Source organism: Hylobates moloch, unplaced genomic scaffold (assembly GCF_009828535.3).
Source record: "Hylobates moloch isolate HMO894 unplaced genomic scaffold, HMol_V3 SCAFFOLD_15, whole genome shotgun sequence".
In the NCBI taxonomy this organism is placed as follows: domain Eukaryota; kingdom Metazoa; phylum Chordata; class Mammalia; order Primates; family Hylobatidae; genus Hylobates; species Hylobates moloch.
Genome location: NW_026652290.1, coordinates 81,189,835 through 81,216,319, shown reverse-complemented (window position 1 = coordinate 81,216,319; position 26,485 = coordinate 81,189,835). Strand labels below are relative to the sequence as shown.

At 45.2% G+C, this 26,485-nt stretch overlaps 2 protein-coding genes across 5 annotated transcripts in view; one reads left to right on the top strand and one right to left on the bottom strand.

Annotated features, from left to right (window-relative positions):
• DYNC2LI1 (dynein cytoplasmic 2 light intermediate chain 1) overlaps nt 1-26,485 on the top strand; it is a 72,204-nt gene that overhangs the window by 38,348 nt on the left and 7,371 nt on the right. Inside the window, exon 14 of one of the 4 annotated variants that reach the window (XM_032177993.2) lies at nt 15,002-15,896. The exons of 1 other annotated variant lie outside the window; for it this stretch is intronic. The gene's annotated coding sequence lies outside the window, so the exon portion shown is untranslated. Of the gene's footprint in view, nt 1-45; nt 332-13,607; nt 13,827-15,001; nt 15,897-26,485 lie in introns of those variants that run through there. 2 more of the 4 variants (XM_058429045.1, XM_032177995.2) reach the window with 2 other exon arrangements.
• Nucleotides 2-26,485, bottom strand: ABCG5 (ATP binding cassette subfamily G member 5). The gene is made up of 13 exons (XM_032177991.2): nt 26,183-26,485; nt 25,479-25,600; nt 19,255-19,391; nt 19,078-19,176; nt 15,325-15,457; nt 13,807-13,946; nt 12,345-12,474; nt 11,674-11,887; nt 11,368-11,573; nt 10,242-10,380; nt 7,367-7,552; nt 1,966-2,078; nt 2-837 (listed from the first exon to the last, which is right to left on the bottom strand). Exons 1-13 carry the CDS (start codon nt 26,323-26,325, stop codon nt 644-646), a joined length of 1,956 nt encoding a protein of 651 aa, XP_032033882.1. The 5' UTR covers nt 26,326-26,485; the 3' UTR covers nt 2-643.

The window sequence follows — 26,485 nt, the reverse complement described above, 5'->3', positions numbered from 1 at the left end:
TTCACTGTTGAGCTCATTCCTACAGTTTTTTATTTTAATCCTCAGTAAAATCACTGGGTGCTCTGTAGCAGTGGTGCTCACCATCCATCTGCCCAGCATTCTCTCGATGTGATCCGGTAACTCCGACCCCTCATGTGGACATCTGCATTTAACTCTGGGTCTTCCAGGAACAGAAGCATTCTTACCCAATTCTGCATGATAACCTTGCTTCATCTAAACGCACAACTATTTTTCTCTGTCACTTACGGTCAGTAATCCTTCATACCTTTTATTTTTGCCTAATCCTTTATCAAAAGTAAACATATTTTTAAGCTGACCTATTTTTTTCTGTGCCTAGAACAAGGAAAAAAAATAGGCACACAAGTCTCCCATAGGTTTATGAATGATTATTATTTACATTCTTGGGTCCGCTCAGTCACAATTTCCAAATACCACATGTCCCTGCAAGTTGTAACAGCAAGGGACTATAAACCACTTCCATTGCATTCAAGGCCTGCATGGATCCAAGAGGCACAAATGGAGTCTTAATGGTTAAAAGACTTGAGATGTCCTATCAAGAAAGAAATACATGGCACTCTCAGACATTCAGAGCAGTCACGCACAGTCGGCAGCTTCACTTCCATTTTCCCAGCCATGGCTTTCACTACCTGCTAATGAGATGATCCCTTATTTTGAAAACAACTATTCCTAGAATGACAAGAGCTGGAATAAATGAATACAAAATCAGAAAGTTCGTTGTGAATCTAGATGTTGCACCTGGGCAGGTGTTCTCAATGAATTGAATTCCTTGAGTGAAGGCACACATTGGATTAGTTGTCACAGAAACATTTGAGCTGCCTGTCAAGGAAAAGATTGACAGTGTCAGGTGTGGTTTATCTCAGGTAATTTAATCAACAAGTATTTACCAAATGCTTGCTAAGTACCCTTAATGAAAAATACACGACACTTTCGCAAGCCCAGAGTTTACAATTTGATGAAGCAAGAGTGAGCGGTTCTGGCCTTTGGCTTTATTTGAAGATGGACATGCTTTCGTTTCTATTTTGGGTATAGATTACCATATTATTTGTGATAAAAATCATGATCCCTTAGCACAGGCTATCCTAAAGTTACTGACATTATCACTTAAAATTATTTAAAACACTACTAAATTCAGCCATATTCTTTGGTTGTCTTTGGAGTGGCCCTGAGATTTTTTTTGGTTTGTTTTTTTTTTTTTTTTTTTTTTTTTTGAGACACAGCTTCACTCTGCCGCCCAGGCTGGAGTGCAGTGGCTCGATCTCGGCTCACTGCAACCTCAGCCTCCTGGATTCAAGTGATTCTCGTGCTTCAGCCTCCTGCGTAGCTGGGATTTACAGGCACGCACCACCATGCCTGGCTAATTTTTGTATTTTTAGTAGAGACAGGTTTTTGCCATGTTGGCCAGGCTGGTCTCGAACTCTTGACCTCAAGTGATCCAACCTCAGCCTCCCAAAGTGCTGGGATTACAGGCGTGAGCCACCGCGCCCAGCCACCCTGAGATTTCTAATGGCCATGAGGTCCTTGTCCTGGTTCTACTTCCATCTGTTGGGATTGAGGAATAGAGTTTTGCCAAAAGTGGCTTTACTTAGCTGTGTACGATGTACATTTTGGGAAACAAGCCACTTCAGCCTGCTTGAATGTGTTCAGTAGATAGAGGAACTGAGTCTATCCAGAATATACTAGAGTTTACCTCAGTGTACATAAGATCTGTCATTTTCTAACAACATCCAAGTGTCCCTTACCTATTGACCTTTGACAGGAGACTAATGACTACTGCTTATTTTCTTTCATACTAAAAATCAGAGAAAATGTTGGATTGTATTTCAAAACAGAGTTTTAAATTGAATAATTATAAAACACAGTTTTTATTTCAAAAATACATTTCCTCCAAGAAATTGCTTCCTCAGAGTAACATGCAAAAATAATATCCCCAAATAGAATACTTACCACAAGTGAAATTCAGTCCGTAGAACTCATTGACTACAAGAATCTCACTGCAATATTTTTGGAATGTAAAATAACTGATGATTTTAAAAGGAATGGGCATTTCTTGTATGTTTCTTAAGAAAAAGAAAACAAAAATGAAATTCAGTAGGTTCTGGCAATAGTCCTACCAAATGAAAAGAAAGGCAATCCTTATGTTTTCCAACAGGAATATAGTTTTCTATCTCCTTATTATAAAAACGATGCTCACTATAAAAAAACCTTCAAACAACATTGAACAATATAAAGAAATACCATTGCCTAGAAATAACTATTGTTAACATTTTGGTAATATACATAACATGTGTGTTTAAAAGTTTTATATAAATGGAATTAAACTCTTCATGCTCTATCCTAACTTACTCTTTTTCTGCCAAATATATGTCTCAGACATCCTTCCAAGTCACTAAGCATAGCACTTTGTCATTTTTAGTCACAGCTTGGTGGCCTGTTATAGTGAAGACCTTAATTTAACAGTTCTCTCAAGTAGACGATTACTGTCTACCTATTTTGGTAAGCACTATTGATATAAACCTACAAGAAAATGCAGACCTAACACATACCAATTGGAGGAGGAGACTTGTGATTAAACAGAAAGTTGAAGGTACCAATGTAGAAAGTTAGAACTAACCTAGAATACAAAGGAAAAAGGAAGGAGAGACCGAGCCAACATTCATTGTGAAAATGAAATATGTCTCCTCTCCAATCTATTTCAGGTGAAACTGTGTGCTGACACTGTGGTCTTCTTAGTCCACTATATATTCTCTGTCAATCAAAATATATAAAATTATTTCTGTTTGCAAGGCACTAGTTCTAGGAGCTTGAGAACTTCAAAAGATGTATCCTATCCCTAAGAACTCATAATGTATTTGCAGATATAGAATATATCCTTAAAACTATAAAAATACACAATAGTGAACTATTTGTGCCAAGAAAGTATAAAAAAATGTGTACCACACATCCATGATGTTCTTGTATTTAGTATTTATGGTTTCACCTATTTCCAAGTTGTCCTCAAACTTTCAGTTTCCTAAGGCACAACATTGAATTAACCACATTGAGAGGCTGCTAATTGAAAAGGATATGTGGGACTCTGGGAAGGAATTAGGGGAAGAGGATGGAAATTCTAGGAAGGCAGAAATGGTATGAGTACAGGCATTCCAAGGGCTGCATATGGGACTGACTAGACCAGAAAGACTGGAAGAGAGGATGTGAAGAAACAGTGGGAGGGGAGCTTGGAACAATAGCCAGAAACAGCCATTTCAGAGCCTTGCTGTGAGTTGAGGTTGAATGACCCTGAATGAGACAGGTCACGTTGAAATCAGCATTCTGAGAAAATTAACGTGACTCCAGCAAGAAGGATGGCCAGAATGAGGGCAGAGTAAGAACAGGAAAAAAAAAGGAGCAGACTACAACAAAAGTTCAAGTATGAGATGACAAAGGCCTGGAGTAGGATGATGGCCAGGAGAGGGTGGCTGCCTGTGGCTAGGGTGCTATGTTTTTGAGGTAGGAACTGTGAACCTTTGTTTCTCCCTGTACCACACAGAGTCAGACACAAAATGTCCCACATGCACCTATGGTTTGATATCAGAAAAGAAAACAAACATGATTTGGTGAGTGATGCAGTGTGTATACAGTTCAAAGAACATAGTCATTCACTTACTCACTCAACAAATAATGCAGGCCTAATTGGTCCAAGGCCTAATTGGGCTGGCTGCTGAGAAGGTCTAAAATGATGAATGAGACACAGCTGCTGCCTTCAAGAGGCGGATAATCTATTACTGCAAAGGAAGACCGTGACAGGAAGTAGTGTGTGATAGGCTGAGAGAGAAAACAAAGGGGGCCTTCAGAGAGAGTGCTCCTCTAGCCTTGGGAACAACCAACAGACTTTGTGCAGGTGGCAGAGACATATGGATCAGTGAAAGGCACAGACAGAAGGAGAAGCAGTGGGAGGAACCATAGATCTAGATGTATGTACATGGCATTGTCCACATTAGGTTGGTTTGTGCTTTGTCTTGTTTTTTGTTTTTTTTGTTTTTTTTTTAAACAGAGTCTTGCTCTGTCACCTAGGCTGGAGTGCAATGGCGTGATTTTGGCTCACTGCAGGCTCCGCCTCCCAGGTTCAGGTGATTCTCCTGCCTCAGCCTCCTGAGTAACTGAAATTACAGGCAAGTGACAGCACACCCAGCTAATTTATATTATGTTGTTAAATGGGAAAAAATATATGCGTATTTTATATCTTATACAACAGGATGATTTCATCTTTGTTAAAAATTATATAAAATTCTAGCAAGAACTACAACAAAATTTAACTCTCGGCTCTGATACTTCAGGTAACTTTTACTTTCTTCTGCATCCATATTTATATTGTGAGCATTTCTTCCCCCAAGAACTTGCATGATTTTGTAAGCAGAAAAAACAGCAAAGCTAATTTCCTTTGTGTTTAAAAGAGAAGGGAGCCAACGGCACAAATGCCGCAGGCAGTTCACCTAGAAAGATGATGACTGGGGAGAAAAATGGGTAAATGGAATGACTAGCAGGTTGATGTGGCCTTTAAAAGCGGAGTTTAATTTTCAGTGATGGGAGTGGAATTCATGTGAAGCCTTGGGATGTTAAGATTTTGCAACTAATCTGAGAGCATTTAGTATTCTTTGCCACTGTCTACCTTTTAAGAGCAATTAACCACCAGGCATAGTGGCTCACGCCTGTAATCCCAGCACCTTGGGAGGCCGAGGCAGGGAAATCACTTGAGGTCAGGAGTTAGAGACCAGCCTGGCCAACTTGGTGAAACCTCATCTCTACTAAAAATACAAAAATTAGCTGGCCGTGGTGGGGCGCACCTGTAATCCCAGCTATTCAGGAGGCTGAGGCAGGAGAATTGCTTGAACCTGAGAGACAGAGGTTGCAGTCAGCTGAGACCGTGCCACTGCATTCCAGCCTGGGTGACAGAGTGAGTGGGACTCTGTCTCAAGAAACAAACAAACAAAATAAATAAATAAAGAGCAACTAACCTCCTTTTCCTAAAAAGCCAATACAAATGCTTCTTATGATGGGGTTACTTCCAGATAAACCCATCATAAGTTGAAAATATTCTAAGTTAAAAATGCATTTAAGGCCGGACGTGGTGGCTCACGTCTATAATCCCAGCACTTTGGGAGGCCGAGGCAGGTGGATCACCTGAGGTCAGGAGTTTGAGACCAACCTAGCCAAAATGGTGAACCCATATCTCTACTAAAAATACAAAAATTAGCCAGGCGTAATGGCAGGCGCCTGTAATTCCAGCTACCCGGGAGGCTGAGGCAGGAAAATCGCTTGAACATGGGAGGCGGAGGTTACAGTGAGTCGAGATCGCGCCACTGCACTCCAGCCTGGTTGACAAAGCGAGATTCCCTCTAAAAACAAACAAACAAACAAACAAACAAAAAAACCACATTTAAGACACTTAGCCTACCAAACATTACAGCTTAGCCTGGTCTACCTTAAATGTGCTCAGAACACTTAACGTTAACCTACAGTTGGGAAAAATCATCTAACACAAAGCCTATCTTATAATAAATTGTTGAATATTTAATGTAATTTATTGAATCCTGTTCTGAAAGTAAAAAACAGGATGATTGTATGGCTACTCAAAATACAGTTTCTAGGCTGGTTGTGGTGGCTCACACCTGTAATCCTAGCACTTTGAGAGGCCGAGGTGGGCAAATCACTCGAGGTCAGGAGTTTGAGACTAGCCTGGCCAACATGGCAAAACCCCATCTCTACTAAAAATACAGAAATTAGCTGAGCATGGTGGTGCACACCTGTAATCCCAGCTATTCAGGCAACCGAGGCACAAGAATCGCTTGAACCTGGGAGGTGGAGGTTGCAGTGAGCTGAGATCGCGCCACTGCACTTCAGCCTGGGCGGCAGAATGAGACTCCGTTTCAAAAACAAAAACAAAAACAAAATATGGTTTCTACAGAACGACTATCACTTTCTCAAAAAATCGTAAGTCGGGGATCATCTGTACATGAAATGGCACCAGATTAACTGAAACAATGATTCAAATAATATAAAAGAGGAGATGCTGCCCAAGGTTGGCTCTGTACATTGCTGGCTTGATTCTGTACTCTGGCGTGATTTGATTTCTGCATTTTTCATAAATATTAACAATCCACTTAAGCAACAAGGACAAATACGATATAATGGTCTTAGTGTGAAAAAATATCCTCCTTGATTTATCAAAGCCTAGTTCACTTTGCTTTATAATATCTCACCTTTGTATAACTCACTACAATTTATAATGTTTTCATATTGATTATTTCCTTTCCTGCTCATGATCCCTTAAGGCTGATGGGGCTAAAATAGTGATCTCTTTTTTATAAACGAGGAAACTAGTTTAGATAGAAAAGAGACTGGCAAGTGGTAGAGGAAGTTTCTGCCTCATAGGTCAGCCTCTCTCCACTAAGTCACGTGCGTCACAGCCTTCATAGTGGTGCGACTTGAGCAAAGTCAAGTCTGAGCTGCATTTTCTTATCTGAAAATGGACTGCTCCGAGAGTTAAATAATTAAACACACACATATAATTTTATATAGTAGATGCTCAGTCATGCTTTTGCTTTTTGACTCAATTTTTAAATTTTTAAGTCAAAGAAACAGCCTTCATGTTTCCTTGGGGACCCAGAGATTACTTACTAGATCCCACTCACACCACCTGCCTAGGATCATTTTTAGCCTTTTAAAATTTTCTGCCCTTTTTGCTGCTGCTTTTTAAAAACGTGTGTGGATACATTTTTTCCTGGTTATAAAATACTTGTCCATTACAGAACATTGATAAAATACAGAAATATGAAGAAAAAAATTAAAATCAGTATCACCTAGAGATAATTACTGCTATCATTTGGTGCATGTCCTTTAAGCCTTGATGCTCTTTGGAGCAGTCTTTTATCCTGCAGGCTTTTTTTTGTCTGACTAGTCTTAATTCCTAAGAATAACTGGGAATTGAGAACTGCAGTACAAACTCAACAGTACCAGGTCAGAAATGAACTAATGCATGCAATTTATTTAGCCTATCATGTGGGCTGTGAGTTTTTCCTGGAAGATCCGGGCTGGTTTTCTTCTCTTGGTATAATGGTTTATTACATGTGAATCATATCATAAGATAAACTTGTTAGTTCCTGATTCCCGATAAAAAAGACATTTTATTGAACAAATGAACAGTTCAAGGTCTAAGACAGTGATTAACGAGCAGTATAAACGCTCCAGACTATAAGGTAATATCCATAACCACTACCAGTTCTCTGGTATTCCTTTACTTCAGTCATTATTAGGTGATCATTAATAACAGGTTATCCCAATCTAAATTTTTTGAATTATGATATCTTACCTGAGGAATCCAGATCCAACAAGCACCCCCGCAATGGACAGCAGAGCCACTACACTGTTGACTATATTTGGATTTTGGACGATACCAAGTAGCACAAGAGTTAGAAATTCACCAATTAAGTGGGGGGCCAAGAGAGCAGCAGAAAAATATCCAAATCTGGCAACCTCAGGATGTAAGCCCAGCGCCCTAGAAAAGCATAAGCTCTTTAGTTTCCTCTCCAAGGGCTATCATTTAAGAAAAATACTGCACTTGCCTCTGTGAATAAATCCTTGGTGGTGAGTGGGTGGGAGAAGTTTGCAGGGCAAGCCACATTCCCCTTTGAAAGGCCTTTTTGGAATGGAGCCAACATGAGACTATTTATTACATCAAATTGTTCCCATTGGCTGCAACTCACTGGGAGCCACCTTTTCCCTTTCACAGCTCCTTCAGCTCTCACAGGAAAACATTAAATTACTTAGACAATGGTCACAACTAACTGCAATAAGCAGGCTTGTGGAACTCTACAGGCTTCTTCATAAATAACCATGTTCTGCCTAGCCAGCACCACACCTACCTTAATGTTAAAGGGCTCACCCAACCCGCTTCCCAGCACCCTCTTCCCTGAACCTCATCTCTGTTATGTGGGATTATTGCCCACGTGAAAACCCCTCACTTCTTTTGTCCTCGATCAGGTTAGCCCTCCCCAGGCCTACTCCATTCCATTCTTGTCTTTTATTCTACCAATGCCTTCCACTAATTTGACCTTCGTTTTCTTTTTTGAGACAGAGTTGCACTCTGTTGCTCAGACTGGAGTGCAGTGGCGTGATCTCGGCTCATTGCAACCTCTGCTTCCCGGGTTCCAGTGATTCTCCTGCCTCAGCCTCCCAAGTAGCTGGGATTACAGGTGCACACCACCACACGCAGCTAATTTGTTTGTATTTAGTAGAGATGGTGTTTTGCCATGTTGGCCAGGCTGGTCTTGAACTCCTGGCCTCAAGTGATCTGCCCACCTCAGCCTCCCAAAGTGCTAGGATTACAGGCATCAGCCACCATGCCTGGCCTGACCTTCATTTTCTTGTAAACAAACCACCCTGTATCCATGTACCTTTCCTCTTATATTCCTTTCTCCAAATTACATTTCCCTGGTGATAGCGTATCTTCAATGACCATTAGGCATGGCTGCTCTTTATCCCATTTGTAGAGTAAGCAAAAAATGTTGGCATGTCTTATACTCGCCCCTCCTTACCACTTACTCTTCAAGGCCATCTACTTTTCCTCTGTACAAATCATGAAGTTTGCTTATGCTAGCAATGCCATTCCTCACTGTTGTCTTCTGTGACGTTTAAAACATCCTCTTGCCTTTGATGATTTTATAGCATCTGGACCAGAGTCATTCTTTTTGCTCCTCTCCCCTATTGTTTTCCTCAAGCTCTTTAACCTTCTTGATGAGCCTTCCACATCAGTGGTTCCTAATTAGCTAATCTCAATTCCAGTGGCTCCATCTACCTAATCTGCATCACTCACCATGTCTTGGACTTAAATATTACTCAAAATGGTTTCGCTCCCAGGATTTCAGAGTCTGAGGACACCCTCTCCGATCACAGCCTCCTGCCTTTCACTTCCCCAGTGCCCTCACTGCCGCAGATGCTGGACCCCTTCTGCCCTTCTTTGCCTTATCAATTCCCACATCTGGGGACCCTATTCTCCCTTAAGCAATGGAAGGTGTGCTGGACAATGCCTACTGCCGCACTAACTGGATCCCCTCTGCCACTTTGCCTCAGCTGGCCCCTGGACCCCTAAGATTTCCTCATTGTATCTTGAATTCTAATAGCATGTCCCATTATGACTGATATAACTCTACTTTAAAATTTCCCCCTCCCCAATTTCAATCTCTCTCCCCAGTGCTCAGCAGCTGAATTCACCTCCCATTTTGTGAATTTCTTGATATCTTCATCATCTCTATTTTTCATTCTCTCTCTCTCCCCCTCTCTCTTCCCACACCCCATCTTTGAAAGTGTGACCCTAGCTGCTTGCATCCTTGATCCCATGTTATTCTGATTCCCCTATCCCTACCTTGATCTACTCTGGAAACTTCCTCTTTGACTTATCCAAATTTTGGCTGCATTTTCATCTACTCTCAATCTGATGTTTTTTGATGGTCTTATTTACCACATCCTAAAACAATCATTTTTTGAACTTGATCATCATTTAAGTAACTGCCCCTCTTCATCCTACCCTGTAACACCAAGTTTCTCAAAACAGAATCTGCTTCCTCCGTCTTACACCTTCCCTTCTTGTAAACCTGACTTGCACCCCCATGACTCTACCGAAGCTCTTTTTTGGAAAATTGCAATGGCCTCCTCCCCTTACGCCTCACCTCCTTTAACCCCTGCAATATTGAAGTGTTTACAACACTTCCTTGAAACTCTCTCCCTCATTGTCTCTGATGCTGCCCAATCCTGCTTCTCTTTCTACCTCCCTGATCACCCTCTGCCTCCTCTGTTGGTTGCTGTCCTCTTCCCACCCTCTGAATGTGTCTGTTTTAAGGTTTTACACTCAGGCTGCTTTCTCCCCGCCCCCGGGCCCCCCATGCACCTGGGTCCCAGCTACTTCAGAGCCCTCTTCTCTGGCCCAGGCCCTGCCGTGAATGTGGGACAGGCCATTGCCAGGCACATGTCATCTTGTTGGTTTGTTCTCAGGTCTCCTGCAGCCCACAGTTGGGCTGTTTACAATAAAATTAATGTCCTGGAAGATACAACATTGCACTAGACACTGATGGGCAAAGTGTAGATCCTCCAGAGCAGAGAACTTCACGCTGGAGCTCTCCCTGCATGAGTCCCACTAGCTCCATGACTCCATGGGAGCCCGGCCCTGGGTGAACTGAACAACCCCTCACCAGTAGCACACACTGCTGAAAATCATGGTGGCAACAACGCTGAAGGGGAGGACGTGCAGCGCATAGGCCAGCATCATCTGCCACTTCTGGTAGAGGCCGTCCTGACTCTCCTGGTCGCTGACAGCTCGCAGCACAGGAACTGGGGATGGAAGGCAGGTTTCAGAACAGCCAGTCACCACCCAGCTGAAAGAGGTAGGGCTAGCCCAAGCTGAACGTGAGGTCTGTCAGGGCTGGATGGTGAGGACCAGCTAGGGGGGTTCCCTAGTCATAGAAGGAGGGGACCTGCCATCCACAGGACAATAAATCCCCACCCTGGAAATCTACACTCTACCTGAATTGCAATACAATTGCAAAAGATGTCATTTATTTCCTTCTCTCTAAAGTGGGGAGTTGTCACCAATTCACGAAAAGTACATGCAAAAGGGGCGTGAATAAGTGATTTGAAGCACTTTGTCTCCTTTCTGTGCAGGATTCCCCCCGCCCCACCCCGCCCCCACCACCAGCAGCAGCCTGCATTTTAGACTTGCTCTCGGAAGGCCAGGCAAACCCCGCAGATGCAGACACTTAGCATTGCCCCTCATGTCAAGCTCTAGAGCAACTTCACAATAGCGAAGTCCTTCCCTCTTATTCCCTAACAAACAGTGTTGCCTTTGGGGAATCCCTCTAACATCCGCTTCCTGCAACGTTAGGCAACCAGGTTTTGTCTCTGGAATTCCACGGAATTTGAAAATTAGGTGCTGCTGGCTGTCCTAAAATCAGCTCCAAAAAGAAGCTAATGGTGCAAAGTTGGCCTGGTCGCTGAGCCCCCATGGGCTGTGCATCTGAGATGGCCAAGATGAGATAGGAGGAATGATCTTTTGAAAAACTCCTCAAACTCTCCCCACCAGTACATGATCACTTTATGTTTCCCTGGATTCTTAGCCCTCAGAGAGATGCACCTGGTGAGCTCATTCATATGAATGTGTTGATAACTCAATAGTTGCCTTTCCCCAGAGAGAGAATCTGGAGAGAGCTGGGTTTAGCTCAGAGAAATACCCTTAATAATGGTGGACTTTTGTAAGGTTACAGCTGGAGAAGGGAGGTATTTAGGAAGAAAGAGGTGCACCTCCAGCACGTGGGCACTTACACAGATTCACAGCGTTGAGCATGCCTGTGTACGGGGTGGCGCCCACAAACTGGTAAAGGAGACCCACGCGGTCCTGGATAGCACCCTTTAGCACATTGCTCTGGACCCGCAGAACGAAGAAAAGGAGGAACAAACCCATGATCAGATTCTGAAGGAGACGCATAATCACTGCCAGCTTATTTCTCACCAAGTTTCTTGTCACTCTCCTGAAAACAAACAACCCTGTTTTAATTCCTTTTCAGATTTGTTATTGGGGGATGGCTAAAGACCTCCAACGGGCATTGCTCACATTTGTGAGCCTCTTACCTCAGGAGAACACCCAGTTTAGAGAAAACTCCAGGAGAATCTTTGGTTTTGAAAGGAACCATTGGTAATGTTTTCAGATGTTTCATTCTTTCAATATTCTCCAAAGTTTTATGACAAATTGCTGATTTCTTGTAGGCAGATTCTATCATCTGGACTCTCTTGGAGGTTTCTATTTCTCGTTCCTTGCTTTGAGTATCCACTGACGTCAGGTCCACTAAAAGTTTTTCCCAAAAGATGTCACCCATGTGTTTTTAAATGCATGTATGTACATGGATATACAATTGGTACAGGAGTACTGGCCATAATACCTCATCCCATCAAGATAAAATACGTGGTTAATGCCCACCTATAAAATCAGAATACTTTAAAGCATCCCAGCAGGGCCTTGAGAATCCCATTGGGATTGTCTGGGAGAATTCAGAAGCTCAGCTAATTATGCTCTGATAAAGTAGTAGCAGTGCGCCAGTTTGTTTGAGAGAGATCCCCAACCTCATTCTGATAGTCATCTCTGGCAAGTTAATTGACCTGGCCAAATCGACTCCTTGAAGAGTATAAAACACAAAAACAAAAGCAAAAATCAAATCCACTAGAGTTGGTGTCATCTAGGCAGAAGTCTGAGATGAGAAAGTTTAAAAAACATTCATGATGGGGAATGTGAAAGAAAAACTTACTATAGAAGTCAAAAGGGTTTGAATGTTCAGGACAAGGGTAACCGCACTCATGGAAGAAATCAAGCATTTCCGCTGGTGTGCCACAGAAAATCAGCTCTCCGAAGCTCAGGATGGCAATTTTGTCAAAGAGCTGACCAGACAACAGACGTAGTTAGTGTGTGATCACAAGGGTAGCGATGCACTTTGAATGTCTCCGGGAACACTGATTCAGGGCCAAGGTCAAGTATTCCTTATGGTCACCAGATCCTTATGGGAAATGCATTTCCAAGCAGTCAGTCCTTCGATGACCTTGGCCCTGCGTCAGTATTCTTGGAGACATTCGAAGTGCATCCCTACCCTTGTGAGCCTAGGCTACCACTGTGGGTCATGCTGACTCCCATCCTGAGGCCCAGCTTCATATCTGGGATAGACAAGCATGACTGGACCTGGGCATAAGTCCCAGCCAAGCCAAGTGAGTGACCTCGGGCGAGCAGGGGTGGGTCTTAGTTTGTTTTTTTGTTTTCATTTTAAATCTCAGCTCCTCCTCTATAAAAAGCAAATAATAGCTAACTAAAGGGATACTGGGTGGAGAAAGTGAGATTTTTTTGGAAGGAAATCTGTATGATTTCGTGGAAAAACACAGCCTTTGAAGCCAACTTGGCTGTGAAAGCCTAATGCTAGCTTTTTACTATTAATAACTGTGTGATCTTGGCTCAATTTGTTGTTGTTGTTTTGTTGTTGTTGTTGTTTTTGAGACCGAATCTCACTCTGTCACCCAGTCTAGAGTGCAGTGGCACAATACCGGCTCTCTGCAACCTCCTGGGTTCAAGTGATTCTCCTGCCTCAGCCTCCCGAATAGCTGGGATTACAGGCACACACCACCAGGCCCAACTATCAATTTTGAATCATTGCTAAGTTTCACTCTTTTCCTCTGTAAGGTGAATATACTGAAACACACCTCATAGGATGAAATGAGCTATGTACAGAAAGTATTTGGAACATGGTAGGTGCTGAAAGAAGTGAGTTTTCATCCTTTGCTCTTCCCCTCTCAGGAGCTGTTGGCTCCAATTGCTCTAGCACTAATGGTTTTTTGTTTGTTTGTTTGAGATGAGGTCTTGCTCTGTCACCCAGGCTAGAGTGCAATGGCATGATCACGACTCCCTGCAGCCTTGACCTACTGGGCTCAAGCGATCCTCTCACCTCAGCCTACCAAGTAGCTGGGACCACAGGTATGCACCACCATGCCTGGCTAATTTTTCTTTTTCTTTCTTTTTTTTTTTTTAGAGATGGGGAGTCTCACTTTATTGCCCAGGCTGGACTCAAACTCCTGGCCTCAAGTGCTCCTCCTGCCTCAGCCTCCCAAAGTGCTGGAGTTACAAGTGTGAGCCACTGCGCCTGGCCACTGGTACAAATCTTGCCCCTGCCCCTGCAATTCCCAGCTCAACACACCATAGACCCGGCCTTTACGAGTTGAACCCCTTACCTGAAAAAGCTCAGAACGGGGCTGGTGAATGGTGAGAACCACAAGTCGGTTCCTGCGAGCCAGTTCCACCAGGAGGACGACAATCTGATTAGCAGTCATGCAGTCCAGGCCTGTGGTCGGCTCATCAAACAGCATGACCTCTGCCAGCAAAGAAGGGCCAGACTTCTGTGGTACTGCAGGCTCTGTGCTTAAAACTAAGAGTTCTGAACTGTTCCTTATTGAGTTTGCACCCCATTCAAACAGTGTGCGGTGGGAGATAAACATGTAAACTGGCTTTCACCCTGAGCTCAGGAGAAAGGACCTGACGTGGAAGGGCCTAGTTCCCAGTTCTGGAGCACATGTGGGGCTCAAATCCTCCAGGGCACAGGGAGTAAGGAGATGAGGCCTCTTATAGGGTACTACGGGCCATCTGGGCTCTGCTCAGGGCACCCTGTCAGGGAACAAGGGCTGGCAGGCTGGCATCAAGTTGTTTTAAAACAAGACTGAGTGGAGGCTGGTCAAAAAGACAACCCCATTTCATGTCTGTAACACTTTCCAACACCAGCAGGGTCTTTGCACAGAAAAGAAAAAAATCTGACCAATAAAACAAGGTCTGAAGTGTGGCAGGCATTCGGGTTCTTCAGAGGGTTTAAAGTAACTTGTTTCTACCTAAAAAGTGACAAGGGGGCCGGGCGCGGTGGCTCACGCCTGTAATGCCAACACTTTGGGAGGCCGAGGCGGGCAGATCACCTGAGGTCAGGAGTTCAAGACCACCCTGGCCAACGTGGTGAAACCCCATCTCTACTAAAAGTACAAAAATTAGCTGGGTGTGGTGGCGGGCGCCTGTAATCCCAGCTACTTGGGAGGCTGAGGCAGGAGAATCGCTTGAACCCGGGAGGTGGAGGTTGCAGTGAGCCGAGATGGTGCCACTGCACTCCAGCCTGGGCAACAAGAGCAAGACTCTGTCTCAAAAAAAAAAAAAAAAAAAGTGAAAGGATCCAGATGCAGTTTGTTCTCTCCAGCTGCATGAGTGGCAAGGTTTCCCCAGGTGATGGGGAAAAACATGACCAAACCAGGCAGAGGACCAACTACTCTGTTTTGATACTCCCTTCCCCACAACATATACACTTTTGAGTTTATCATTCAAATTCCTATTTTAATTCCTGCCATTTCATGAACACCTGTGGTCATACCAAAACTCATTGGCTTTCCCCAGCCCACACAGTGGTATTGCCCTGGTGAGAAGAAATGATTGGCAGGGCAAGGCTCCGTATTCATGGAAAACCCCGATGGAACACTTCAACACCAATGCAACGCTTCCGGGTCCAGGAGCTGTTTTGTTTGGATGATGGAATTGCATCAGGAAGTGAACTATACAGCATTTCTGAAAAAACTGGGTCCTCAGTTTGAAAAACCTGCGATTTCAGTTGTACACAAACCCCTTTCCAAATGAGGACTGTGAAGAAAGGGCCCAAAGTATCTGCAGACGCACAGAAGATGCCCAGACAGCAGCTAGTAACAGTTCTGGATGCCACTTACTGGGATCCTGGAGCAGCTGGGCTGCGATGGAGACCCGGCGCCGCTCACCAATGGAAATGCCCCCCAAGTTGTAGTTGCCAATCAGTCGGTCTGCCACGTGGCTCAGACTCAGCTCTGCCATGACGGCCTCCACCTGCAGGAGACACAGATTATAGGAAGGCTGGGCGTGGCTGTGGCTGCTATTTCAATTCATGGGCTGGGGAGGGCATGAAAGAGGCAACACACCCCCCAAGAATCCAAGGGCCACTTCCAGACTCACCACACCCTGGGGAAAGCATGTCTTTGATAATAATGTGATCCAATTTGGCTTAAATCATAATACATGTGTCAGATTTAAATAAATAATATGAATTTTTTAAAACGTCCCCAGAAGCTGGGTGCAGTGGCTCATGCCTGTAATCCCAACACTTTGGAAGGCCGAGGAGGGAGAATTGCTTGAGGCCAGGAGTTTGAGACCAGCTTGGGCAACAAAGAGAGACCCTGTCTCTACCAAAAAAATAAAAATAAAAAAAATAAATTAGCCGGGCATGCTGGCATGTGCCTGTAGTCCCAGCTACTCGGGATGCTTAGGCAGGAGGATCGCTTGATCCCAGGAGGTTGAGACCACAGTTAGCCATGATGGCACCACTGCACTCCAGCCTAGGTGACAGAGCAAGACCCTGTCTCAAAAATAAAATAAAATAAAATGGGCCTGGCATGGCGGCTCATGCCTGTAATCCCAGCACTTTGGGAGGTCGAGGTGGGTGGATCACTTGAGGTCAGGAGTTCGAGACTAGCCTAGCCAACATGGTGAAACCCTGTTTGTTCTAAAAATACAGAAATGAGCTGGGTGTAGTGGCGGGCACCGGTAATCCCAGCTACTCGGGAGGCTGAGGCAGGAGAATTGCTTGAACCCGGGAGGCCAAGGTAGCAGTGAGGCAAGATGGCACCACTGCACTCCAGCCTGAGTGACAGAGTGAGACTCTGACTCAAAAATAATAATAATAAATAAATAAACAAATAAAATAAAATGAGATTCCCTAGAACAAAAACTGCTTACACTTGCTTCAGGAAAATTAACCAGGAAACAACGGATACTTCATTAAACTCCTATTTGCAGGAGCCACAGTCACTGCAGCCCATACAGAAAAATCCCCCAAAGTCATGATTACAATATCGCTTACTTTTATAAGTGTTTGGGTTTTGAAACTTTAATGCTTTATGTGTTTAAAAAAATCCAACCTGATTTGAACTAAACCTGTTTCCCACTATATAACCCGAATAAGTGATGGGGTCCCATGTGGTACAATCTCAGTGTGATTTCACATCAAAGACATATAATCCAGCCTTCAGAAGTAATTAAAAATAATTCCAATCTTTACTTGAATTTCTTTAAGGACTTTAAGGGGGACCCAATTTATAACCCCCAGCCACATTTAAAATTCCCTTTCTTCCAATTCTCTTCGCTCTGCTTAAACTCTGTAGCTCCCTGAAACCCTTTTTCTTCCTCATTCTCAACTCCCCCAAAACAATAACAACTAAAAATATTCTTTACCGACTTTCTAATCAAGAAGCTTGGCTTTTTTCCTCCCTCTCTGTCTTTCCTTCCTCAGCTTATCTCCTCTCCAGAGACCTGTTCACAAATCTGTTTCTGTCCCCCTGTACTGATTACCTCTATCTGCAGAAACCCCAGGGGGAAAGCAGAAAGAGACGGAAGATACTCATATGGTAATGAGTTTTGTTTCCAGACACCCCTAATAAGGCCGTGTTATGAAAATGGAAACAAAACCATTGCATTAAAAAACAATAAGCTAGATTGCAGAAGAAGAGGGAATGACTTGTGGACCAACATTCAAGAGGAGTCACGGACTGGGGTTGACGGCATAGATGTAGCTTTGACCCACCCAAAGAATGGACATATCTGAAATAGGTACAAAGGAATACTGAAAAGGTAAAAATGCATAAATAAACTAGATATAAATATATTCTGGAAAAAAAGAAAGGTCTTCTCTTGCCATCAGGGTAGAAGGATCCTAGAATTAAGCTTTGCTTGACACAGTGAGATTTCTGTGCTGACCAGCCAGGGTAGGTTCCCGAGCCTCCTTCTCATCTCTGTAACATCATAAGGAGTAAGCTTCCCCCTCCTGGCTTGGAAGGGATGGACAGAGAAGACATTTACTTAATTTGTCTCAGAGGTTTCACACCCCAGCAGGAATGCTCTCCCATATTTTGGGAACACTACTGGAAATGGAATTCAGAGTCCTTGGAAGGACTATTAGGATGATCAAGTCCAACCCTCCATCCTCTGTGCTTTCACATAATCTGATATATTCCTCACATCAAATCCAGGAGAAATGCATTCTTATTGTATTTTTTATAGAGGAGAAAACAAAGTTCCATAACTTGCCCAAGATAATGCCATTAGCAAATGGCAGGGCCAGGATTGAGAGGACTCTCTGGGCTCTCTCAAGTGGTCCAGGAAGCCTGAGCCTTAGCCAACAGCCCCGCAGACACAGCCTGCTCACATTGGCCATGCTTTATTTCCAGGTTCTTCCAAGGACAGAAGCAGATCTGCCATGCTATCTCCTTTATTATCAGCAGCACTTCCTTCCCACTGAATTACTTGTCAGGATTTTACACGCTGTGGGCTGGATTTGCTCAGAAAGGACTCTCAATTGCTCCCAGGGAGCTGTGCCCCTTGAAGGAGGCATGTCCACCTGTCATTGGTTCCCTGGGTGCTCGTGGGCCTTCCCAGTCTAGAGAGAAATGAAGCAGTTTCCAGGTAAGGTCCCCGGTGGGTTTACCTGTGGCTACGTCCAAACTGGAGACAATTAAGAAAGAGATTGGAACCTAGAAGGAGTTGACAATTCAATCGTTTCTTCCTTCATTAACTCAGTCCAGTTTGGATGAGGCACATTCAAGATGCCTCCAAGCAAGCTGAGAAAAATCAGTGACAAAAATAACTATATCTGTTCAAACAGGGAACTTGTAGAACAGCATGGTGCCAGAGAAGGGTAATGCAAGCCACAGACAGAAGTGAAATATTTTAGTAGCCAAATTTTGTAAAGTAAAAAGAAACAGGTGAAATTAATTTTAATAACATATTATTTATAGCCAAAAATACCATTTCAACCTGTAATCAATACTTTTTGGAATTTATTTATTTATTTATTTGGTTGGGAGAGACAGGGTCTCCTTTTGTCCTTCAGGCTGGAGCGCAATGGTGCAATCATGGCTCACTGCAGCCTCAACCTCCTGGGTTCAAGAGATCCTCCTGCCTCAGCCTCCTTAGCAGCTGGGAGTGGAGGCACACGCCACCACACCCAAATAATTTTTGTATTTTTTGTAGAGACTGAGTCTCGCTATGTTGCCCAGGCTGGTCTCAAACTTCTAGACTCAAGCAATCCTCCCGTCTTGGCCTTCCAAAGTGCTGGGATTACAGGTGTGAGCCACCCTGCCCGACCTAAACATTCTTAATGGGCTTTTTCACGTTCTGTTTTTCTCAGACTCAGAGTCTGAAATCTGATGTGCATTCTGCGCTCAGAGCACGTTTCAGTGTGGACTAGTGACATTTCAAGTGCTCCAAAGGCACATGTGACTAGGGGCTGCCCTCTCGGGCAGCACAGGGTGCACGGTGCAGGGCGCAGGGCGCGCTCTAGAGTGAAGGAGTGACGAGCAAAGGGGAGGAATGGTCAAGCGTAGGCGAATAGAGGAGTGCAGCGCGGGGTGCAAAGGGACTCAGTTTGCCCGCTGTGAGCAGGGGGCTGCACCCACCTTCTTCTGGAAGAAGCCGGGGTTGCCGCGGCGGATGGCCAGCAGCGCGGTGTAGCGCAGCGTCTCGCGCACGGTGAGGCTGCTCAGCAGGGTGTCGCTCTGCAGGAGACTCGGGCGTCAGTGTAGCCCGAACCCCCGGGGCGGGCGGGAGGCCAGGGATGTGGGGGAAGCGCCCACCTGCAGGACGTAGGAGAAGCAGTCCTGGAACTGCTCCCGGCGCAGCGCCCGGCCGTTCACATACACCTCCCCCAGGAAGGTCCCCGTGCGCCGCAGCCTCCCGGATATGGCGTCCAGCAGCGTGGTTTTCCCGGAGCCTGCGGGGCGACAAAAGAAGGCCCTGGAGGAACCCCTCTGTGCCAGCCTTGGAGGAGCTTCCCGAGACCCTCAGTGCGGGCATGACCCCGCGGGCCAGGGGTGCTACGTGACGGACCCTGTTCTAGTTATTAAGGATACAGCAGGATACAGCAGGATACAGGCCCTCCCCTGTAGAACGCGCACTGTGCATGCAGCAGTCTCACGCGCAAATGAGTCTCTGGATTGTCCCCTGAGTGAGAGGGGACATACCATTTCTCTCATCTGGGTCAAGACCGAACATGCTTTCTCTGCTTGTTTATTTGCCTTTAAAACTGTTTTGGATTGAAAAACAAAATACTTATAGGTATCAGAATAAGAGGAAAGCCAAGACTCTTGGAAACGTTTGGATCCTAGGACGGATTTCTTTCTGTGCCCCGCTGGATGGTCTGGTTGTACCTGGATGTAGGTGACATTGTCTAGAGCCTTGCTCACAAAGCAAGCAGCATCAGCAACCCCTGAGAGCTTGCCAGGAACGCAGAGCCCCAGGCCGCACCCGAGACCTGCTGAGTCAGATCTGCTTCAGTCAAGTTTGAGAAGCACTGGCTTGTTAAGTCCTTTGGTAAGACCAAGTTGGCCACAGCCTGCACTAGAGCCTGGGGCATAGCCTAGCTGGATGTCACTAGGAAGGTTCCCACAGAGGGGTTGTGGTGAACTAACCGCCTGCTGGATGTGACTGGGGGATGATGCTTCCCTTGGTTTGCTTTTTTCTTAAGTGAGACTGAGTCTCCCTCTGTCACCCAGGCTGGAGTGTAGTGGCACAGTCTCAGCTCACTGCAACTTCCGCCTCTCAGGTTCAAGCCATTCTCCTGCCTCAGCCTCCTGAGTAGCTGGGATTACAGGCATGCACCACCACACCCGGCTAATTTTTGTATTTTTATAGAGATGAGGTTTCACCATGTTGGCCAGGCTGGTCTCAACCTCCTGACCTCAGGTGATCCTCCTGCCTCAGCCTCCCAAAGTGCTGGGATTACAGGCATGAGCCACTGCTTTTTTCTAAGGTTAAAGTTTAGGTGATGCCTTTAGGACAGGAGCCTGAGGGCCCCTCAGTCATATTGGACACAAGTTTACCATAGGCCCAGAGTTCATGGAGACAGAATAGACCTCCTAGGCCTTTCCTATCCAAAGAGGCTGAGAAGTTGGGATTCGTAACAGAGAAATAGGCAGGAAGTTCTGAACTATCTGGGAAGATAGCAAGAGAAATCTACTGATGAGATGGCTTGTGCAGAGCCAAAGAGATCTTTTGTTGAAATATTATTATTATTATTATTATTATTTTGAGACAGAGTATCCCTCTGTTGCCCAGGCTGGAGTGCAGTGGCGCAATCTTGGCTCACTGCAACCTCCGCCTCCCAGGTTCATGACATTATCCTGCCTCAGCTTCCCGAGTAGCTAGGACTACAGGCACCCGCTACCACGCCCGGCTAATTTTTTTTGTATTTTTAGTAGAGATGGGGTTTCACTGCATTAGCCAGGATGGTCTCAATCACCTGACATCATGATCTGCCCACCTTGGCCTCCCAAAGTGCTGGTATTACAGGCGTGAGCCGCCGAGCCTGGCCCTTTTATTTATTTATTTATTTATTTTATTCATTTATTTATTTATTGAGATGGAGTCTCACTCTATTGCCCAAGTGGGAGCGCAGTGGCAAGATCTCAGCTCACCGCAACTGCCGTCTCCCAGGTTCAAACAATTATCTTGCCTCAGCCTCCTGAATAGCTGGGATTACAGGCGTGTGCCACCACACCTGGCTAATTTTTGTATTTTTGTAGAGACGGGGTTTCACTACGTTGGCCAGGCTGGTCTTGAACTCCTGACCGAAGGTGATCCGCCCGCCTCGGCCTCCCAAGGTGCTGGGATTACAGGTATGAGCGACCGCACCTGGCCCTTGTTGAAATATTTTAAAGAAACTTGCTTGTTGCTGTGAGAGGTACAAAGATGAATCAACTCCCTTAGCAGTTGTCTTCTTTTCTAATGCATCACTGACAAAACTCAGAATTAGCCCCTGCGTGTTCAGGGGGTGGTCAGAGTGGGGAAAGAGAGGAAAAGTCATTATAAAGAAACAAAATGTGACTTCATTGGGATTGTCTTTCAAAATGTGCACTGTAATTTCCCAGTCGTGTGGTTCTTCTCACCAGAGCCATCCTGGCTTTACATTTTTTGGATCCAATCTGAACTCTGGCAGAAGCTGCAAATATCCTGCAACCTGGGTCGCAGCCCCACCACTTCATCAAAACTGGCTTCCCCAGGGATATTAAAGCCACTTTATTGTTGCCAAATCCAGTGTGTACTTCTCTGGGAGGGATCCCAAGACAGAACTACCCAACCAAGTCACTTCCAGAGTTCTGATCCATAGACATTCTGAGAGATCATGAATGGTGTTGTTTTAAGCCACTAAATTTTGGGATACTTTTTTTTTATAATAATGAATTTAGTTTTAAAAAAAAAATGTGTCAAGTATTTGTTAACACATTAATGAGGGAACCAGCAAGATGACAAAGCTCATTCAAAAGAGGATATGAGAGCCTGGGCGTGGTGGCTCATGCCTGTAATCCTAGCACTTTGGGAGGCTGAGGCAGGCGGCCTGAGGTCAGGAGTTCCAGACCAGCCTGGCCAACATGGTGAAACCCTGTCTCTACTAAAAATACAAAAATTAACTGGGTGTGGTGGCGGGTGCCTATAATCCCAGCTACTCAGGAGCTGAAGCAGGAGAATTGCTTGAACCTGGGCGGGGGAGGTTGCAGTGAGCCAAGATCACACCACTGCACTCCTGGGTGATAGAGTGAGTGAGACGCCACCTCAAAAAAAAAAAAAAAAGAATATGAGAAATTGTTATGTATAGTCAGTAGGGAAAAGAAGGTTGGAATAAGATAGCAAAGTTAGACACAAAAATGAAAAATGGTTAATGCCCTAAAGAGCAATAAAACTATGACATTTGCAACTAAATAATCTGCAAAGAAGCATCCAACCCAGAGTCTACGCCCTCCTCAACAGCAAATAACAATTCAAATAAGTTGGAGTTCCCCTGGAGTCAGATGGCTGTATGCAGGCTTGCTTTAGACTATACTCTAGTGAGACTTTGAACATATATGTCATCATCTTTTGCCTCGCTAATAAAGATTCGATAGATAATACTGCTTGAGATAAGACACCAATGAAATTGTCATTTTTTGCAATACTATGGAGTAATTCATGAAATTATTTTACTCCTTTATTCAACAAATATTTATTAAGCACCCACTACGTGACCGACCCTGTTCTAAGTGATAAGGATACAGCAGAATACAGTCCCTGCCCTTGTAGAACTTGCAGCCCAACTGTGGATTCATTTAGTATAAAGGGTAGGCATTGTCCGAAAGCCATGATTAGGCATCTCATCAGAAACCAGCCCACTCCCCCACCCCAATCAAGAGCCGCTCCCACTGTCCTGCTGTATGTGCATGAAACACGACAATGGCCTTTGGGGTGCACTTCTGAGATGGGGGGTTCCATTTCTTGTTGTTCTTAGAAGTGGGACACACTTCTGAGAAGGGTGCTAAATGCCACCCTGTTTACTTCTCTATAAGGACTGCAACAGGTGACAATTTGTTAAAGGAGAAGAGGCAGTTTTTTTTTTTTCTTTTTAAAGAAGCACACTTTATTTATCAAAAGGAAGCTGAGAATGACCTTGGATGTTACGGTACATGTGTATAGCTAGATATTGGTTAAAAATGGAAATAAGAACTGACAAAATCTTTGAAAAGTGTAACAGCTTTAGTCAGTGCTATGGTCTCCATGTTTATGTCTCCCTAAAATTCATATGTTGAAATCTTCACACCCAAGATTATGGTATTAGGAGGTGGGGCATGCAAGGAGGTGATATTGGGAGATGATTAGGTTATGGAGAGCTCTTAAAATTGGGATGAATGCCTCAGAGACCCCTCCCCACTTCTGCCATGCAAGGTTAGGGTGAGAAAATGGCTCTCTAGGAGGAAGTCTCCCTCACCAGACACTGAATCTGTTGACCCCTTGATCTTGGACTTCCCAGCCCCTAGAACTGTGAGAAAAAAATGTCTGCTTTTTATAAGCCACCCAGTCTATGATATTTTGTTTTAGCAGCCTGAATGGACTGAGACAGTCTGGGAATTCCTCTTTTTTCTTTTTTTTTTTTTTTTAAGATGGAGTCTCACTATGCCACGTAGGCTACAGTGCAGTCGCACAATCTTGGCTCACTACAACCTCTGCCTCCCAGGTTCAAGCGATTCTCCTGCCTCAGCCTCCCAAGTAGCTGGGATTACAGGCACCTGCCACCAGGCCTGGCTAATTTTTTTTGCATTTTTAGTAGAGACGGGTTTCACCATGTTGGCCAGGCTGGTCTCGAACTCCTGACCTCAGGTGATCCGCCTGCCTGTGCCTCCCAAAGTGCTGGGATTACAGGCGTTAGCCACCGTGCCCAGCCTGGGAATTCCTCTTAACAACACTACTGTTGGCATCTGGTTGTGCACCTGCTGTAGCAGGTAAATAGCCATGGATTCAATTCCCTGGGTCTAAGGAGGCTGACCATATCTACATTTGGTCATAGATTTCAATGGAGTCCCCATCTCCATTGAAGAGAATAACACAAGTAGAGAATGGCAGTGAATGTCAACAATTTGCAAACAATAGCTCAATCAAGAGGCTTCTGTGAAGCCAATTTGTCAGAAGATTTTAACCTTAAGATGTACATGGTAATCCAGTGTAGCAGACACTGTGGTGTGCCACACAGATCCCCTCTTCAAGGCCAATGCAGCCGTCCCCCAGCTGCTGGGAACATCAGCTGCAGAGGATTCACCACAGGGACCCTCCCAGGGAATTGCCCTCGGCCACAAGGAGCTGCCTCACCAAAGGCTAGACTCTTTGGGGCAATGACTGGCTGATGCAGGGGCACAAACACCGACTTTAGGCTCAAATGCAGCTCCCCTTGGAAAGAGGAGAAGGATGATGTGGAGAATGGGCAGTGGATGACCTCAGTGCAATTTGTAATGTTTAATTCCTTAAAAAAGAAAAGGAGTCTGGGAAACATAGCAAGAACCCTGTCTCTACAAAAAAAAAAGATAAAAATAAATTAGCCGGACATGGTGGTATGCACCTGTAGTCCCATCTGAGGTGGTAGTATCACTTGAGCTCTGGAGGTTAAGGATGCAGTGAGCCGAGATCGCACCACTGCACTCCAGCCTAAGTGACAGAGTGAGACTCTGTCTCAAAAAAAAAAAAAAAAGAAAAGAAAAGAAAAAGAAAAAGACCAGATAAGATCTGATAAGGACTGATGTTAATACATGAACTTTTAAATATTATTCTCCAGTCTTTTTCTTTTCTTTTTTTTTTTTTTTTTTGAGACGGGGTCTTGCTCTGTTGCCCAGGCTAGAGTGCAGTGGCATTATCTCAGCTCACTGCAGTCTTAACCTCCCAGGCTCAAGCAATCCTCCCACCTCAGCCTCCCGAGTAACTGGGACTGCAGACATGCACCACCATGCCCGGCTAACTTTTGTATTTTTTTGTAGAGATGGGGTCCCACTATGTTGCTTAGGTTGGTCTCGAACTCCTGGGCTCAAGCAGTCCTCCCACCTCAGCCTCCCAAGCTGCTGGGATTACAGTCATGAGCCACTGTGCCCAGCCTATTCTCTATTATTGATTGTATGTCCAAAATATACCATCATAAAAAAGGACCACTGGAATCAAAGATAGGGGCTTAATGGGCATTTTTGTGCTTATTTAATTCCTTTTCCTGTCTCTCAGCAGGGTACAGATAAGGGAAATTGTGTTTTCTGAGTACTTTTATATGCCATGGAACTGTGGGGGCTTTTTATATTTTGAAATACGAATTCACGTACACGTTAGGCAGGATTTTATACTCTTTCAAGGATCTTTCTAAAGATTTCACGTTGGTAGCAGGTTCCATTCACAGTCAGACATCATTAGATTTCATTCTAATATCAAACCTGTGGCTTTCTTGCTACAACTTAATCTGTTTCTTCAATGTAGAGTTTAACTCAAGCCAAAGCCTTTTAAGAATCCTCCTTCCCAAGCTTACCTGAGCTTCCTAGGATGCACATGATCTGCCCGCTCTCCACGTACAAGGAGACGTCTTTGAGGATCTGCCTGGTCCACTGCTGCCGGCAAGATGTGATATCCCACCAGGGCCTCACGCGGTGGCTTTAAAGGAAACCCCAGGAAGGCAAAGGCAGCTTGGGGCTCTGGAAGGGGCTGCACCCGGTTCCCCAGCATTGATCCCACCTGTGCCCCACCCCAGTTGTCTCCGGACAGGCTCCTAACGTGTTTCAGCCTCCGCGCCCTCCTCTGTAGAACCTGGCAGATAGCGACTGAGGCTGTCTGTCATGTAGGGAGGGGGCCTGTGCTGGAGTTGCTCTGAATGTCCTGTCCTTTTGGCTGGGAGGTGGCTGTCCCTGTATTCTTCCACCAGGTTTCAAGACTCTTTGCATTCCCAGTACTCCCATTCCCATCCACAGAGGGCAGGCCGTAGACACTGGGGTAGGCAGGGCACTGCTGCCACTTTGTTTATGCCCAGGCCCTTCCCTGGGCAGGGGGAGGGGGCATTCACTGTCGCTCCACGTTTCCCAGCACAGCCCTTCCCCCTCTCCTCTCTCCACCCGATCCACTAAAGAGAGAGCCCAAAGTGCCCAGGCTGGCACCTAAAGAGTGAAGAAAGGCAGCAGAGGGGTGAGCGCAGGGCCCTGCGCTCCTGGGGGAGCAGCAGCAGCAAGGGCTCTGCCTTACCTGACGCTGTAGGAGGCATGGAGGATGCCCAGGCTGTGAGGCTCCGAGGCAGTGGCAGGAGCCCCCTCCAGGGAGCTCTGGGAGCCTCTGTTTACTTGGAGACCCATGGACCCTCCGGGGGTCAAAGATGAGAGGTCACCCATGGCCAACAGGCAGCAAAGCTGGGCAAATTTTCTGGTGGCCTGACCCTCCCCAGAGTGGCTTCAGTTGGGGAGCCCGTGGCAGACTGCCCTGCCTGCTCCACCTGACCCCGGAGTCCCTCAGGACGGCAGGACTGGGACTTGGCCACGGAGACCATTATCT

Bases quoted from the DNA above. Each gene is read 5' to 3' on its own strand.
- ABCG5 (XM_032177991.2), bottom strand. From the start codon at position 26,325: ATGGGTGACCTCTCATCTTTGACCCCCGGAGGGTCCATGGGTCTCCAA. The intron at 15,458-19,077 runs GTGGGTGCAGCC...TGTCTCCTGCAG, and splicing joins CCGGCTTCTTCCAGAAGAAG to GTGGAGGCCGTCATGGCAGA. The intron at 838-1,965 runs GTAAGTATTCTA...TTTCCTTGACAG, and splicing joins CGGACTGAATTTCACTTGTG to GCAGCTCAAATGTTTCTGTG.